Source organism: Carassius auratus, unplaced genomic scaffold (genome assembly GCF_003368295.1).
Source record: "Carassius auratus strain Wakin unplaced genomic scaffold, ASM336829v1 scaf_tig00050837, whole genome shotgun sequence".
NCBI lineage: Eukaryota > Metazoa > Chordata > Actinopteri > Cypriniformes > Cyprinidae > Carassius > Carassius auratus.
Genome location: NW_020527171.1, coordinates 1 through 19,396, shown reverse-complemented (window position 1 = coordinate 19,396; position 19,396 = coordinate 1). Strand labels below are relative to the sequence as shown.

Here is a 19,396-nt window from a genome sequence, read left to right as displayed (position 1 = left end):
CGCCGCCCTGGTGGGCTTCTGTCTCGACCACATGGCTCCAATACCACCTTGCTCCTTTCTGGATTCCTGCCCTGTCGGTTCGGCCCTGGGTCACTGAACGTTATGTTCCTTCCCGGACTTGTGTTTTTTTTTTTTTTTTTGCTCTTCTTCTCTCTGTTTCCATCTATGGACCTGGCCCTCCATCCCTCCCCCTGATCCTCCGCCGGTCCACCTCCCTCCTGGGCTCCTTGTTTTTGTTTTTTGCACTTCTTCTCTCTGTTTCCCCATTTTACCTGGCCCTCCGTCCCTCCCCCTGGTCCTCCGCCACTCCACCTCCCTCCTAGTCTCTGTGTTCCTTGGTCATTTCTGGTGTTCGGGTGGAGCATCTGGTAGCTGCTCCGTGGAGGAGGGGGTAATGTCATGCTGTCTGGCCTCAGTTTCCCTGAGTCTCCACTAGTGGTCTCACTTCCCCACAGGCACCTCACCATAGGCACTACAATTCCCACAAGCCCTTCATCAGAGTAATTGCACTCCTGTTAATTGCACTCAGGTGTCTTCACTTGATAGTCATTACCCTGCCTATATTTTGTTTTTATGGAGTCCTTTCATTCCGTCACCCAGTTTCTTCGCCTTCCGAGTTTCCTCGTCTTCCGACTTTCCTGTTCATGTTCCTATCCCTATTGTTTGTTTGTTTGGATTGATTTCTGGTTTTGTCCCCTGCTTGTTTGATTTCTGATTTGGATTACCCATTAAATACCACACTGCGGTTGGATCTCTCGTCTCCTGTGTTTCTCTGGGTTTCCGATTGTAACACTATTATACTATTATTTATTATATCATTATATTATTATTACTATGCACGTCAGCAACTAACCAAGAACACCAACCATTTTAAGACACCTTGGTCCACACATAATTTTTTTACTTATGTCCCTGTACCAAACAGGGACTGCATCCAAAAACTGAGCTGTCCCAATGCTGTATTATGCAACGACTTTGCAGGTAGTGTTTTTGCACAAAGGCATCTCATGAAACTGATTTCAGACAGAATTCTAAGGCAGCATAATGGTTTAATGATCTACAACAAAATAGAACATGTTTTTGTGAGTACTAAACAAATATTTAATTATTATAATAAAGATTTCTCGCTAGAACTAACATCAAAAGTGCAAAATGTTAGTCAGAAATATACATTTACACACAAACTGACCACCAAATGCAACTTCCAGACGCAATCTTTTTTTTTTTAATCATGGAATGGAACACACAGGATTGTGGGATATCAAAGGCAGTGAAGTATAAATCTATGCTTCCTTCAAAATTCGATCAGATGAAGGTACCTCCGGAGACAGGAAGTAGAAAAGCAGAATTTGGATTTGAACGTGCCTTGATGCCTTCCTGCTTTCCTGCCTCTGAAGGCAGCATTTTAGAGTTTTCGGACACAGCCATGGACACATTGTAGATTATTTGGAAACCCGCCACAGCAAGTTAGGTCTTGCAGAGTCCTGCAGAATTCAGCTTCAATCCTAACCAAACACACCTGAACAAGCTCATCAATATCTTCAGGATTACTAAGGCTACAGACAGGAAAGATTTTTTTTCAGGGTTGGAGGTGAACTTTGCAGGACAATGGCTCTCTAGGACCGAATTTGACCACGCAATAATCAACCTCCCTTCCATTTTGCTTGGAAACTAATGTGGTCAGGGAACAATATTTACAGGGCTGTATTCTCTGGTATCCTCTCAACCAGTGGACTTCTACTGTACATTACGATAGGTTGCCGCCGAATCGTGTCAAACCTCACTAACATAAAGCTGACCTCATTTCAACTCTAGTTGAAGTGTGAAAAGCCCTAGGGCGATTTCGTGGTCACATTTACTATTGTTGGCAAATTTTCGACATTATCTAGATAAAAATCAAGTCAAGAATCTCATTTCACAACAAAAACAGCTGCAGGTTTATTTAGTGTATGTTGTGTAAACTTTCGGACAGGATATTTTATGAATGAACTGTGTGTGTGTGTGTGTGTATGTGTGTGTGAAACTATGACTCTTATTGCATCTCTGTGGGATTTGATGAGACGGGTCGACTCACACTTGATTAAAGGTTGGCGCTCACATTATCCCGGTCGGAACCAGGAGCTCCAGAGAGAGTTTAGCAGAATAATTGATAACGAACTGAGAATCCCAGCAGGACGCACAAAGAGGTAAGCACAGCTGCGCTACTCCCCTACTGCGCACATCAACGCAGAAATCAGCAAATGGTGGAAATTACGCCACCACTGCACACGTGGGACTGTTAGGGAGAATGAGCAAGAGAGAAAGATGAAAAAAGAGGGGGAGAGAGAGAGAGAGAAATTGAGATTGAGGGAGAGAGTTGCGTCATGAGGTACTCGAGCAAGGGCGAAAATATAGCTGGGCTTCACAACAACAAAATCACAAAGTGTTACAAAAACACGTCAAGTGATCAAATCGTGCTGTAAAATTACAACACAGAATCTGAGAGCTTTACTAAACAGATGTCAATCAGTAAGGAGATTTAATGAGATTTAATTAATTGATAATCGCTAATTTGCTAACAATGTGCAAGTCACTATTGATATTGAACTGACCTTGGAATATTGCAACAGACCAATCAGAATCAAGTGTTTAAAATAGCTGTGTAAGTAGAAACTGCTCATTTGTGCAGTTGAAAACATGGCAATGAATGACACTGGTCTGTTCAATACTGTCTCTGATTCCCTCCATCAGCTTCACCCTGCTCTGTTTAAGCAACAACAGACACATCTTACATGGAAATCAAATGAACATTGCAAAATCTGATTAACAGGCTACAGAATCTCTGATTATGTCATTTTAAACTACGTCAGCACAGATGTATGGCTACAATAACAGTTAGATGAAACCCTTGTCACCACCCGACCGCATCTCTCAAGCTTCTGTGAATTCATCACATGGTCTTTATAATACCTCAAGCCCTGAGATCAGAGAGCCGTCTGATACAGCAGTACTTACGCATGTACCAAACATAGTTTGTGCTTATTTTGTCCTAGAGTTTGTCTTATGAGAGACTTCATTTCAAAGAAATCTTGAAACTAAAAGGGCAATTTTATAAAATTCAGCATGCACTCTTAGCCGGCTAATACCACAAAACAGAGGCCCGGGAGATGCTGCACAGACAGAGAGAGAAGAAAAAAGATGAAAAGATGACTTATTTGTGTATGATTAGGCTAATGACCCATGTCCTGTTTATCAGACTGGAACAATCGATGCTAATGTTAACACTATGACGCTATGATGCAGGGTTAATGATGTCACGTACACACCGCAATCACAGTTCCTCGTAAGGTATTGTGGGTAGCGGGTCTACTTAATGGATTCAAAACACTGAGATGGCAGATTGAAAAAGGGCAATCAGAACGGCTTTGTTCTTGACGTAGAGCCGCTCGCATGCTTGCAAGGAAGATATTCACGCTTCGGCATAATGAGATACCACTTGTTTAAGCGTGAAACTCACCATTAGTGCTGTCTAATCCATCATTTGGATCACTTTTTTGTCCAAATCTTTCAGCGGAGAAGCAGAAGGATGCAATGGATCTCACAGGGCCTGTCAAGAATATAGTTATATATTATCATAAAAATGATATTGTATACAAAAACATTTACTGTCCTATTGTTATGAAATGTTAGCAACAAAATGAAATAGATATGTTTAGGTTGAAGTGCTATATCACTAAAAAGTAAGAACAAATAAAAATGCACAAAACACCAAAAGCACATCTTAAGCACAACAACTTAAAATAAAATAAAATAAAATAACAAATGAAAATAAAAATAAAAACCATAACAAAAAAGATATTTCAGCATGCTAATAAATACTTCTAATACTTCTTATAAAAATTATAAAAATATCACTTTGCATACAAAGAATGTAATGATTACAGAAAGTTAATTATTAAATAAAGTATGCATTAAATCAAAATGGACTTTACTAGCGCACATTGCTAGTCTTCATGTAAACAAAGTTAATCTGCTGAAAAAAGTTGTTTGTCTAAGTAACTTTTAATCAAAATATTAACATTTACTTCGGCTCTGGAATGGCATTCCTTTTCTGATGACGTCAGTTTGACAGCTTGGGCAGAATATCCTTAAACACACCCCTCCAACTGTTAGATCGCTATAAAATAGAGACAGAGAGGAGGAGCACAAACATAAATCCATGCCTGTTATTCAGTATTCCGTTTCAACTTCCGGTTCACGCAGACTTTAAATATTAAACACTAACAAGTCTCATCTCATTTTCTCATCCTGCTCATAGACATAACATTTTATTTCAACATTTACTCTTTTGACCCAGTCCATGGGGACTAACATCACCAACAAAAATGTATGCATTCTATAAAAATCTGTTTTATATGCAATTTAAAAATTTAAAATAAAATGTTATTAGTGCAAACGTGTTTTTGTGAGATTCATCCAAATATATTTCGTATCTGAGACAGCCAGATACTCAAGTTAGTTATTTATCATTTAAAGCCTAATTTTGTGAGGTAACAGTACTTTAAGGATCTATTTATACCCTTTATTGAAATCTGTTTCTGATCAATTGGATTAATTCACCGCTTCAGGTTTTTCCGGGATGCAGAGCTTGTTTCCGGTCGTGCACGTTTCTGTTTATATTCCTGTTTGCTGTTCGTATCTCCACTTCTACACACACACACACACAAACACACACACACACACACACCAACTCTTTCTTGCCGGTTGAATGAAGCAGCATTCATTGTGAGCTCTTATCAGTGCAGTAAACAGCATCTTCCTATCTCAGTCACTGAGGGAATAAAGTTTGTCTAAACTGCAATGAACACACACAAATCTAAAACATATACTCATGGGGCCAACTTAAATATCCACTTTATCTCATATGTGTCTCCTAAAAGTCCTTAGAAGAAATAAAAACAAACAAATGAGACGCTTTTTCACATTATCACTAATATGTATAGCATGAATTACAGTTCAAAAGTTTGGGGTTGGGAAGGTAATATTTTCAATGTTTTTAAAAGAAGTATTTCTTATGAGATTCTTATGCTCACAAACACTCAATTTATTTGATATAAATTCAGTAAAAACAATAAAATTGTGAAATATTATTAAAAACTGTTGCCTATTTGAATACATTTTAAAATGTAATTTATTCATGTGATGCAAAGCTTAATTCTTCAGTGTCACATGATCCTTCAGAAATGTTTAATATGCTGATTTGCTGTTCAGGAAACATTTCTTATTTTTATCAATGCTGATCAGCATTAAATAGTAAACTAAGTAAAACAAAACCATAAAAAATGTTACATGAAATAAAATAAAGTTTTTGCGAAAATAAAATAAGAAAATAAAATAAAACTTATTTCAGCTAGCTGCTAAAAATAACTATAAAAACTAAAATCTTTATCTTAAATTAAAATGAAAACAGGAAAGACAAAAATGATTAAAAAAATAGTACTCACTGTTACTAAAATTACAATGGTAATGCTTCATATTTTTGTGAAAACTTTTTTTCCGACAAGATTAAAATAATAATAATTAAAGAAATCATTTATTTGTATATTTTATTTTAATTTATATCAGAATTTATTATTATTATTAAAAAAAAAGTCACTTTAATGCATCCTTGCTGAATAGAAGTATAATGTCTTAAAAACGATCAGATGCAGATCATTTGAAAAAAACGTGAAATACTTGATTTCATTTTGAGAAGTTTGACTTTTGTTTGCAGACTTCCTGGTAAATCTGGGCACAGTTTAACACAACACTGAGAACTCCTGAAACTCTAAAGGAGATTAACAGGGAGACAAATCTGGGAAGCAAACGTCAACATTTCAGAAACAATAAAAAAAAAAAAAAAAAAAAAATTCTTCCTGTACCTGAATGAGAGCAGCCATAACAGTTTCGCTAAATGAATAACAATCTGTTCCTCAGAAATCACTGCAGTGGAGTGAGCAAAACAAGCAAGTCCTTCTCACAATCCTGCTGAGATGGCAGCCGACACATAAGCCTCAGGTGTGTGTGTGTGTGTGTGTGTGTGTGTGTGTTCAAGGATATTAGTGTGACGTCCGCTCATGTCCACAGAATGGGATTCTGACCATAACATTGGACACTCAGTCAATCGTATGAAAGCCATGAGTGATGCAAAGCCTTTCTGAGTCGTTTAGCTTCAGCATAACAAACTCACACACACACACACACACACACACATACATTCCTCTGCAGTCCACCTGCTGTGAAAGTCTATAAAGGTGTGAAAGACACTGGTACTAACTCAGGGTGACGTGACGTTGTTGGCGCTGATAAGTGCTTTCATCTCATGCCACTGGAGGGCAAACCCCACAGAGACGAGCGTCATCCTCTTCGTCACACTCATCATCCTCACGTCACTTTGACAAGTTTTCTTTAGAGGACGTTTGAAAGTTGTCAATTACAGCGCGTCTGCATAGAAATGTTCTGTGGGGGATATATCAGGGTTGAGGAGATCTAATCAATAGAAAGGGACCTCATCTGATTTAATTAAGGAAGCAAATCAGCAGATTTGGGTTAGTTTCAGGTCAAATGCTGAAAATAAGATTCATCTGCTGTTTCCCATCAACTTCTGATTCAGTCATACTCTCAATGGACCCAGTGTCATTTATATATGATAACAGACAGTCTTATAAAAACAACAACATCAATAACAAGGAAAAAAAAAAATACCCACTGATTTATAGAATATAAAACTTTGATATTAATTTAAATCTAGTTTTGTTATTAGTTTTACTGCAGACTACTTTGAAAATTTTGGCTCCAAATGGTTAATATTTAGTGCATAGCATAGTTGAGATTACATACATTACATTTTTTGATACTGAAAAAAAAAAATTCTGTCCAAATTTGCCTTATTTTATTTATTTATTTATTAATATTCGATTTTATTTGTGGAAAAAATTATTAAAAAGAATTCAGGATATTTTAATAAATAGAAAATGCCAAGAACAGCATTTATTTGAAGAGAAATCTTTTATAACATGGTAAAATCTTTTATTGTCACTTTTGATCAATTTGCTGCATACTTGCTGAAAAGGATTAATTTCCTTAAAAACACATGCACCTAATAGATTAATCAAATGTGATTACCAATTGACAGTAAACATTTAACTACACACTGATTAATTTTTTACAGAAATCAATGCCAATTTAAGTCATGCATAAAGGTCAAAGGTCATACACAAATTGATTTAGGAATATAGTTGAACTTTTAATGACATCAGCTGATCAGATTTCAGCGTTAAAAAACTCTGCTTCTATTTTACTCGTCATTCCCTTCGTTCCATACTCCATAATTATAATCATCAGTCAATCTCGGTGTAATCATCCGAGTTCTGTCTCAGGTGCATTGTTCGTGTGCATTCTGATGACGTGTCCTCTAGTGAGCTACCGAGGCTCGTCTGCTCTTCAAATAGCATGTAAGTGAATAATCCTCATTATTTTTGGCTATAAATACCATTTCTCTCACAGCGTAATGACCCATCTGTGCAGTCTAGTGTGTGCGGCAGGATGCAGAATGAGTTTTACCAGGCCTGCTCTTCTTTAGATAGAGCGGCGGGCCGTAACTCAGGTCTAAAACAGATTACAGATGTCCGGAAGGATGGGCGTGGGCAAGATGGATGAAACCGCCCAGCTCTCCGACATATCACTCTCTTCTAATGAAGAGTCGGTGGATGGTGGGAGTGACGCAATGCCTGACAGAGGAGTGGAGGTGTAGAGGGAGTGTGTGAGGAGAGATAAGGGGGTAGCGAGGTGTCTGAAAGTCTCCTAGATAAGGCCGAATGAGGGGTGGTGATTGTGATTATCCCGCGGGAACACGCCGGAAATGGATCTCGGAGTATAGTTTTAATAGGACTGTGCACACCCTTTTTCATGCACCACTCTTTCAAGCACGCTGTGACTTCTCCTCCTCCTCTTCTTTGACCCTTGTGTCTGTGGAGAACGGTGATAAATGGCAGGTTCGGTGGGAAGGAGAGCGAGAGGGGGCGTAATCGCTTCCGCCGCTCGTCCTTGTTTCCTCTAGTTTTCTCTTATCGTTGTCACTGGTAAACAGACGGAGCTTCACGGGGCTGGATTCGTCTTTGTGAAGGCCTCTGTTGACGCGAGCATCTCTCTTCTGCAGACGGCTGCAGCCGAGCAGAGGCCTAATCTCAGACACCATCTCCCAGAACTCATTCGCTGATAGCGGCCTCGATGAGCAAACAAAACCAGCGGGATTACACCCAGAGCGCGCTTCTTTTGCAGCACCACTGGTGAAATAGAGAACCCTTTTTTTTTCCGAAAACCATATTTTGTTGTATAAAAAGAAGAGCGGAATTCGAATAATTCTTCTTTGGTCCTTCAATGGCATGGTTCATAGCATCACACAGTGTGGAAGCCATAATATCCATTTATGGTTCTTTAATGGCTTCATAGACAACTAAAAATGTTTTATGGCATTCAAACTAAAATGTTCTTTTATGGTTCTTCTATAACACCACGTGGCATTAAATGTTATGTTATGACATGATGTTTTAAAGGTTCTTGTGTGGCTCATATAAGGGATATCAAATTATTTTCTTGCATCATATAGAAGTAAAAATGACCTACAAGAGTTGTTTTATGTCAGTACGCATTATAAGGAACTGAAAAGTGTTCTTCGCATGGAACCTAAAATGTTCTTTCATGGTTCTTCTATGTTTTCACGTGGAACTGAAAAAGGTGATTTTGTGGCATGAAATGGAATTTATGAGACCCAAAAAAAGAGCATATTTATGACATTCTGTGGCATCACAGGTAATGTAAATAGGTCTTTTATGGCATATGGAAATGAGGAGAACCACAGAAGAACATTTATGATATATGAAAATTTTCTTATAGGACTCATAAGACCCAAAGACCCACAAAATAATTTTTAATGACATTCTATGACATCATAGGAAATGTTAAAAGGTTCTTATATGGCATCATACAGAAATGTTCTTATATGACTGAAGGTAAACGGGTCCTTCATGAAATCTAAAAAGTTATTTAATTTTTTTTTTTTTTTATGTATGAGATCATTAAGCATCTAATTTTTTAGATGTTCTTTTGGGATATCATATGGAACTTAATGTTCTTCTGGCATTGCATGAATGGCATTTATAGCAATTAAATGTTCTTCTGTGGTTCCACCATGACAGGAAATCACATCAAATGTAAACTTGCGTCATTGTGCTGATTCTCTCTTCACCATTCAGCCTGCATATATACCAGGCCTGTGGTTTGAGAAAGCAAATGTATTGTTAATGATTATGTTGCTGGGTGTTTCGGATTAAGCGTAGCTCTGTACATTTTGAACAGCACATTAATAAACAAACCTCGACGACCCTGCATGAAATGAACTGATGCATAATAGAGAATTTGTATTACTATCTAAACACTAACAGTAAGACATTAAGGTGCCATTTACTCAGCGAGACCTTTCACTCAGGTGTAATGGAAGAGGATACAAATGGAAGGGGGAGAAAAACAAGAAGCAATGATGGATCGCCGAAGAGAACAAGACAAATAGAATTAGAGGCCATTAAGAGACAACAGATAATTATCACATCTTTGCCATCACTGTCAATCACAGCTGATTTATCCACAGAATAAAAACAACTAGAGAGAGATAGGGAAGGTGCACTCGTGGAGCATTTATTTATTTATTTACTTTCGGTCTGAAATGTCTCAGGTAACAGCAATCGTCCGGCTCCTGAAGGACGTTTCATAAATAGCAGCATTCTGGCAGTTTATCATGGGACATTACGGGTCGTGTCTCCGCGCTCGTGTTTGCAGTCACGCTCATCTGACGAGATCTTCATTTGTCCTTTATAAAAATACCCGGGCTGATCGACAGCCCCTGGAAATGAGGTCGTGTATCATTCTTACATCACAAAGCATCATTGTCGACATCACAAGCCCTCCCGAGTGTGAAACATCAACCGTCCGTTAGAAGAAGACACCTGAAGTCCACTCCAGTCAAAGAGGACGGAGGACAAACACAGACACTTTAACCTTCAGCCTTTATTTGACCGAGGCGAGATCCACAAACAAGCCTCTTCTACAGGAGGGTCATTATTGCGAAACCAAATGCAGGGACAGTGACTTATAATTTAAATATTAAACAAACATATAATGTAAATAATAGAAGCCAAAATAATAATAATAATAATGATAATACTCTCTCTAAACTTTCCTAACAACAACAACATAAACCCTCAGTTCAAATATGGTTACTAGAAATTATAATCACTCAATTATTTATTATTAATTCATAAAAATACATTTAGTTTCCATTAATATTTTATCATTTGTAAGGCTATAAAGTGGACATACTTTTAATTATTTAACAGAAATATACATAAAAAACATTTAGGACTATTGCTAATCCAAACAATAATAATATAATAATATTTTTCATGAATAATAAAAATATAAACAAAAACTAATAAATAAATAATGTATTTATAATTAATACAAAATATTTATTATTTTTGATTCTATAAATAATAAAATAAACAAGAAAAATGTAATGATTTATTAATAAATACAAATAATAACGGAAAATATTTATTTTATGATTCTATAAATATTAGTTTTGTTATTCTAGTTTATTATTTATAAGGCTAAACTGGTCATGTATTTAAATATTTAACATGGAACATAATAATAAATGACAAATATCTATTATTTTAGTATTCAAAGGTTATAGAATGGACACACACACACACACAAACATTATTAAATAAAGAAAATAAATAAATACATTTATAGATAAATAAATAAATTATATATATATATATATAATTTCTTTATTCAAATAGAGTGGACACAAATTAGCTTTATTTTATTTTAGGACCACACTAGCTTATAGATTATGCTTCAAAACAACCAGACATTGACTAAAAGCTATAAAAGTTTTATTTTAATCACATTGCATCCAGTCTGTACTGGTCACTGGGCTGAAAAACTGAGTATGCACCTCAGTCGGAAACCTCTTATCCAATAATGTCATAATGCAATTACAGTATGGAGCCTGTTAATTAAAATGACATTTTACACAGTGAGCTTCATTATTAGCACACTACACTTATCACTGAGTGCATGGGACAGAGACGGCAGACGCTCAGGAGAAAGTGCGTCATACAATGAGCCTAGCTCTGGAGAGAATATCAAGTGCTCTGTAGAGAGAAGATGAAGGGACAGACTACAGAAATGAAATGTTTCTGAAGTCGTTACTGAAGCACAGCAGTGTTTGGAGGGAAAACAAGACTTCTGGTAAATAACCTGCCTTTTGTCTGATGTATTTCCCAACACAGACACTTCAGATCTATAAGATGGACTATAAAGCACAGGAACATGTGGTCATCCAGTGCATGGTTTCACTTTATAGTGCTGATAGAGAAGTGATAAAGTATTGTGTGTTCCTGGATCAACATCATTTAAATGGACTAAATTCCTGTCAAACCCCATAACCGTAAAAGTGATAGTTCAAAATTACGCCATCATTTACGCAAACTCACGTCATTCAAAAGAATATAAAGAAACAGCACATCAACACATAAGTCATGTATCCCATAATGCAATGCTCTTAAATTAACCTATTTACATTGTGATGAATAAAACAGAATAAAACAGATGTTATTTTAGCTGTGTTTTTTAACTTGTTATCGACTTATTATTTCTTTGGACTCATAGAAATTAGCGTTTATCATACACACATAAGTTTAATTGCTAATAATGGTAGTGTTGGTTCAGATTGATTAATTTTCAATTAGTAGTGCTTCAGCATAAACATTTTTTTATATGTATACTATACATTGCACTTGTGAAAATGAGAGAAATGCCATGATTGAGCTTAGGTTTTATGATTTAATGAATGAAAAAAACATGAGAGGAACATAGAAGCAGAAGACATACACACTATCAGATCCACTGTATTCTACAGATATATGATGATAAAGTCCAGCTTTCAGTTTATAACTACATCCTATCATTTCAGAAATAAACATCATTTTAAACAAATTAAATACATAATGTATTGTTATTTTTGGTCAGTTTGCTTTTGATACAAACCAAGGATTGACAGTAAACGGCTAGCATAAGGACGTGGTCTGGTTCATAACAAACGCTTTAACGCATCATGGATGTGCAGTTACTTTCATGCATCCGTTTCATTTGCCTTTCTTCTTCTGTTGTTCCTGGAAGAAGTCATTGCATGCAACCGTCAGAGCTGCCACCAGCACCACAAACTCGTTAAAGTCGACCTCGTTATCCTTGTTGGAGTCCAGATCGTTCATGATCTTTTCCACTAGATGGGGGTCCTTCTGAGACTAAACAAAGGCAGAACAAACAAAACAACTCAGCACAGCTTGAAACATATGAATGCCATATTGGCATTTACACACAAATGATTCTGCTACTGGATGCTGATTAGTCAAAATGTCCTGAAATAGGATATATATATTTAATATTTCCATATATATATATATATATATATATATATATATATATATACAAAATGGATAGTTGGCATGAAATCGAAATTGAAAAATCTTATTTTTTAATGGAATACTGTAGTGTTTATTAGAAATAATTTATCCGTGCACATCATTATTTTTCTGGTCTGGTCACGAGCTATGGCTTAAGGGCGGAGCTAGAGATGTGAGGGTGAACAGTGGGATAAACCACAGGGAAAACTGATGCAAGCCATGGGGGAGTACACTACCCTTAAAAATTGAAAGGATATAAGGATATTACCACATTACTCTTAGGACATTGCAAACTTTTTTTTTTTTTTACTTTTTTTTACTTTTTTTTAGTCATTCAGGCAGTCTCTCTCTCTCTCTTGCGTGCACGTGCTGATTGTCCTCGTCATTTTCTTTCACAATAAATAAAAAATGTATTCATGTTAGGGTGTCAGCGGTGAAACCAGTGGAGAGAAATCCCCCCACAACGAACTCCAAACTGGCATTCAGATCTGCCTCCATTTTGTTAGCAACGAAGTTGGTGCAACTTCCAATGATCCAATCATTTTCCAAAGAACGAAATCAAGGCCCGCCCTCTCATTTCAAAAGCTGTTTCACTCAGATAGATGTCACAATAGAGAGAAAAAAAAAATTGCTACTTCCATCTCATGCCGATTATAAAATCACTGTAAACCACAGCTTCTTGGGGCTTATTGCTTAAAAAAGATATAAATTACACACATATATATATATATATATATATATATATATATATATATATATATATATATATATATATATATATACACATACTAAATCAAAATATTCTATTTTTGGATTTTTTAAAATAATTTTTACAAATAATAGATATGATATATGGTGTACTTCAGAAATGATTAAGATCAGACCCTTTTTCACATCTAATGTGAGTCATGCTAAATTGATTTTAAGTTATCTTAATATTTATAAATGAATATATATATTTGAATTATATTTATTCAAATTTTATCAAAGGAATACATTTTGATTTAATAAAATATTTTTTGTAGTGTTTTATATAATATGTTTCTCCAGTCGGAATCATTTGATGTTTTCAGCTTTTAAACCAGAATAACAATCACACTCTGATAAAAGCTCTGTGGAACAAGGTCAAATGCACTGCTTTCTTATAGAAATTGCTTAATGATGGGTATATGTTTGTTTTCACTAGTGCCATGTCATTGATACTGATGTGGCAGTCTGTTTCCAGACCATTCAAAAAAGATCATCAGATCATCTCATGGATGTTCATCTATCTATCCTGACATTCATTCCATGTGAGCACTACTGGGCAAAACCCAGTGTCTGTTCGTCCCAGTGGTGATGCTGGAAACCATCAGCCTGTGGCTACACTGTATGTGTGTATCTGAGTGTGTGTGTGTGTGTGTGTGTGTGTGTGGTTAACACATGAAGCCACCAGACACAGTTTAACATCTCACTCATTACAATTTCTGCCTCCTAATGTTACAGTACACACTCCCTGGAGAGCATGTGTGTGTTATGGCGAGGGAGAGGTGCGAATCTATATTGGGCTGTGTTCCAGCCAGTAATTGATGATGCGTAAGCAACAGCCTCCTTCTGATGATGCGTACACAGCTGAGACCCACATCTCACGAAAACACGGCCAGCTCATATTTCATCCCAAAAATTAAATGAAGAAAATAAGAAATGATGTTACATAACCAAAAAGGCCTGTTTTTGAACCATTAAAATTTTGTTGCGTTGAGACGATATTTGCATGACAATTAAGCACATTTGTCCTCAGAATGCTAATGCAATCAAAACATTTTACTTTGCAGTTTTCTTTTTTTCCAGTTGCATTTAACTGTATCATTAGTATAAATTAGCATAATGTTTTATTTAAAACAGTATGAACACATTTCAATTAAAACGAACCTGTCACAATGTTCTATCTATCTATCTATCTATCTATCTATCTATCTATCTATCTATCTATCTATCTATCTATCTATCTATCTATCTATCTATCTATCTATCTATCTATCTATCATCGACATCTCTTTATTTGTATGTAAACATTTATAGCTTTATGCTAAACACTCTTAATTATTTGTTATTATTAATTCATTTCATTATTAATTTTAAACTATAATATAGTTTAAATATATAATTTTTTTTATTCATTTTTGCTTTAAAATAATGAGAATGTGAATTTTTACATCACAATAATGAATATATAATGCAACATTCCTAATAGTCCTAAAAACAGGCTTTTTCTGCAGCAATTAATTTGTTTAATTACTAAAAATAGTATTCATTTAAAATAAATAATGATAATAATTATAATAATAAAATAAAATAAAACAAAACAATACCAATTTATTTAAATTTTGGTATGAATATGATCTAGGTGTGTTCTTTACAGATTTATAAGATTCACTCAAAGAGGGAGGAGAGGCAACTTATTCTCCTCTTGAGACACACACGCACACACACACACACACACGCACACACACACACACACACACACACACACACTGCTCAAATCCCCAAAGATCTGCATGAATGCGTCACAGAGACACACCAGGATGACCCAAGCGCTGTTTTCCTGAACTTTTGTCTCATTGAGATTCAGATAAAGTTTCCTCATCATGAATGGGGGCAGTTTTATGGAACGATATTGTATCTGATGGGAAAGGAATAATTCATTTAATGCATTTCCTCAGATTTTTAGCCGGCTCACCAAGTGGCCTGTCCCAGTGTGAGAGCTGGAATTACACGCCTGTGCACACAGGAAATGAATTCATCGCAAACACAGTAAACAACATGAAATGTTTATTGCAAAATTAACCAAATCATTATCACTAATCAACACACTGTAGCCAAAAACTCACTCAAACGTGCACATATTAATGCATAGAGTAAGAGCAGGGTATGTGCTGCATTTCAAGATGAGATTGCAAATCATAATAGATGGCATTAAACTATTATGTATGGTTGACTAAGCAGTCAGTGAGGTGATGTTATGGGCTGTTTTCTTGATGGAAAGAGAGCGTTTTGAAACACCACGCCAAGAGATTTCCCTGTTGCTGTCTTTGTATGTGTTCATAACAACTCTAATGTCATATGAAATCAAAAGACTACATGTGATTTAAATTCATTTTCTGATGAGAAAACTAAATTAAACCTCAATTTCCATAAATGCTTGCAGTGCAAATCCATTCATAAACATCTATAGCTTAATAAATTTGTCCATAGTTTAATACATTTGCTTAATACAAATCCAAAATAAATCTTTATTATGAAAATGTTTTTTCTTTGTCAGGTAACTTGCTAATTTTATTAAATGAATAAATGTTTTAAGTCATTTTTAAGTGTCAGGTCATATATTATATGTATGTATGTATGTATGTATTTATTTATTTATTTTCATTAAATGTTATGTATATATATATGTATGTATGTATGTATGTATATATTGTTATTAATAAATATACAAATTAATATAATTAAGAATACCTTTTAATTTTGTAAAATATTATATATTTTGTAAAATAATAAATAATAAGTATTATTATATTGTGAATATTCTATTTATCAATTATATAATTGAAAAACAAACAAACAAAAAATATATATAGTATACATAATATTTATTAATACATATATACCAAATAAATTATATATATATATATATATATATATATATATATATATATATATATATATATATATATATATAATATAAATAAATATATATATAAAATATATATAAATATATATAAATTAATATATATATTTCATGTAATAATAATACATATATTTAATTAAATTTTATTGTACATTATTGTACATTCTTATAAATGTCTCTTTGCTTTTCCAGTTTGGATTAAGATTAGTCTTACAATACAGGCCCAGGCCATAACAATATGAACTCTGATAAAAGCCAGGTCTATTTAAGTTAAGCTTTGAAATTTGTTGTGAATGTTCTGATGGCTAACCGTGAGGAAGTCGGTGAGTTCGCTGTTGAGAAGGTCCTTCAGCTCTCCTTTACTGAGTTTGTATTTGTCTCCCTCGCTCCCTGAGTAGTTGTGAAAGACGGTGATGAGCGCATCCATGGCTCCCTCCAGTTTACTGGGCATTACTGCTGCAGAGCACCTGTGGAGCAGACGGGAGACACGTCCAGTTCAGGAAGAAGTATCACAGTATTTTTTACTGGACATAGCAGCATGTCAATACTAGTAATAATCATTCAGTACCAAGATGCAAATCAAAGTGCAATCACTCTCCAATGGTACTCCCACAGCCAAGTTATCAATTTTGCAAAGTTAAAAACCATTTTAAAAGTACAAACTTTCTTTTTATCATATTATTAGACATCTTTGAAATATTAACTGAGGTCTAAAGGTTTGCTGGTGAACAGAAAAATGTGTCTTACCTCGTTGAGAGCTGAGAAGTGAAGTTCTGTGTGTTGGTGAACAAGCTCTTTTCAGGGGTGGATGGAGTTGTTTTTGAGTAACCTGTGCAGGAAGGACCCTCCTCTGTTGTCGTGACGATGTATGATAGCTCAGGTGTTGCACCATAGTAACCCTGTGACCTCAGTCCGCACCCTTTCATACACCTGCACTGAAAACACACTCCGAATAAAAGAGTAGCGGCCTCCCGAGAGCCTTCCACACACACACACACACACACACACACACACACACACACACGCACACACACACACACACACACACACACACACACACACACACACACACACACACACACACAGAGCATATGCAGACATTTACTTTATGAGCCTTTTTTTGCTCAATGTCTTTTAATCAGCTGATGTTTTTCTGATTTTAGATGGGTGTTTTCATCACATTGCTGAACCATGATCCTTTAAAGGGATACTCCACCCCAAAATGAAAATTTTGTCATTAATCACTTACTCCCATGCCGTGCATCATTGGAATAAATCACATTTTACAATATATTCAAATAGGAAATATTATTTTAAATATATTTCACAATTTTACTGTTTTTTTTTTTACATTATTTTGGATCAACTTGCCGCATTGGCGATCAAAAGAAACTCATAAAAGATGTTACCGAACCCAAACATTTAATAGGCTAATTAACTAGCTTAACCAGCAAGACATTCTTGGTCAACCTGCTAAACCAGAAAGATGCTGGTTGTCAGCACCAACCTGTCTATAGCAAACAACCAAGAATTCATGCCTTTTAAGAGTGAACTAAGTAGAACAGAAGCTAGAAAAATGGAAAGCATTAAAAGAGAAAGGAAAAAGAAATATGATTTTAAACAGAACTTATTTATAGGAAATGCCTTTGTGATTATGTTGATGGAGATGGCATGACATTCTGGAAACTAGAAATGGCTTATGCCCCCAGGCGTCTCTGGGACCCCACATGGGTCCTCTTTAAACTGCCTGCCCCAAGTCAAAAGGGCCCACCCCTGTGTGTCAATACGGATGGAGTCGTGGAATCTGACATCTCACATGATTTGATTTCATTCAGGTCCACAGCACAAATGGTAGGTTTAATTAAATATGATTGGGGGGAAGCTTTCCTTATCCTACGTCCCTCTAAAAGTGTTTCATCAGCATCTCTGTCATAGATGCATAAAAAAAGCTCTAATTCTGGTCATTAAGTCATTGCAACTGATCACATAACAAGGCCTATTACCTCTGTCTGGGGAATGAGAGAGTGAGCGAGAGAGAAGATAAGAGACGTTTATTAAGATTCTGTACTTGGCTTATCACTTGACTGGAGCTCATTTATTTAATCATGTGATTATTAGTGATTCATAGTACTAGAAGACCAGTACTAGAATCCGAACACAGATGGAGAGAGAAGAATATGCTTTATGGTTGCGTTTTTTCAGTTGTGATATACAGTACATAGGGATAATTAAGGATAACTGCGCCATTTCCCCACTCACTCACCACAATGGCAAAAAGCATCCCAATTTGCCTGAATTCTCTTCTTATGGTTGGGCATATGTGCCTTAAGGCCTGTTCCCGTACACAAAGAACAATACCTATAATCATGACTATATTATCTTCAACATGATAGCATTGTGTTTATTAGAAGTTTGCAGCTCAGTTTTGTTGTCTGCAGCATAAAAAGTGTATTTCTGTGACTTTGAAGCCCGCTACATTTAAGTGAGTGGAATTCTGTACATACGCATTTATTGCAGCTCTTTTCACGAATTTCGTACCCGCTCAACATTTGTTTGTGGAGAATGCTGGAAAGAAATAAAGGCCATTCTCCATATTATTAAGTGTACTATTCTTCTTTCGTCGCTTACGAAAATTAACCATGGTTTTATTAGACCTATAAGAAAAGTATAGTAACCATGTTTTTTTTTTTTTTTTTGCATATTGACCACCATTTGTATAACCACCGTTTTAACATAGTTAAGCTATGGCTATAGTGTAGCAAAACCATGGTTAAGTTGTGATTGCCATTGTTTAACTATGGTAACCATTCATTGTAGTACAACTATGTTGTTGTTTTTTTGTAAGAGGTGGCTAAAGTGTTATTATGTTGGGGCTTCCCTTTGGGTAAGTTTTAAAGGCCTAGGTTTAGTTATCATAGTGTGAACAGGATAGTTGTTATTCACAGTCAGTGTGAACGGGACGTTTTGTTCTGTTCTTTCTGCATGATTGTCTGGTTCAGCTTGTTCAGAAAGCTTCAGTGCTTCGATTGGAAAATCCAGTAACATCCTCCAAGCAAAGTCGTTTACGTCACGACTATTATTGCTCGAAGGAATAGGACATGATGACGTACCCAGAATTCTTGTTTTCCTAAAACTATGCTATTAATCCCATGGAGTTACTCTTAGTCTAAAAGAACTTCAA

General features: G+C 35.6%; 1 protein-coding gene across 1 annotated transcript; it reads right to left on the bottom strand.

Moving 5' to 3' along the window:
• Positions 1–11,908: 11,908 nt before the first annotated feature.
• Positions 11,909–17,205, bottom strand: LOC113089637 (protein S100-A1-like). Its single transcript, XM_026256095.1, has 3 exons — positions 16,963–17,205; positions 16,526–16,682; positions 11,909–12,389 (listed from the first exon to the last, which is right to left on the bottom strand). The coding sequence occupies exons 1-3, from the start codon at positions 17,139–17,141 to the stop codon at positions 12,231–12,233; spliced, it is 495 nt and encodes a 164-aa protein (XP_026111880.1). The 5' UTR covers positions 17,142–17,205; the 3' UTR covers positions 11,909–12,230.
• Between the last annotated feature and the right edge of the window lie 2,191 nt (positions 17,206–19,396).

Bases quoted from the DNA above. Each gene is read 5' to 3' on its own strand.
- LOC113089637 (XM_026256095.1), bottom strand. From the start codon at position 17,141: ATGAAAGGGTGCGGACTGAGGTCACAGGGTTACTATGGTGCAACACCT. The intron at 16,683-16,962 runs GTAAGACACATT...TCTGCTCCACAG, and splicing joins ACTTCTCAGCTCTCAACGAG to GTGCTCTGCAGCAGTAATGC. The intron at 12,390-16,525 runs GTTAGCCATCAG...GCCTTTGTTTAG, and splicing joins AACTCACCGACTTCCTCACG to TCTCAGAAGGACCCCCATCT.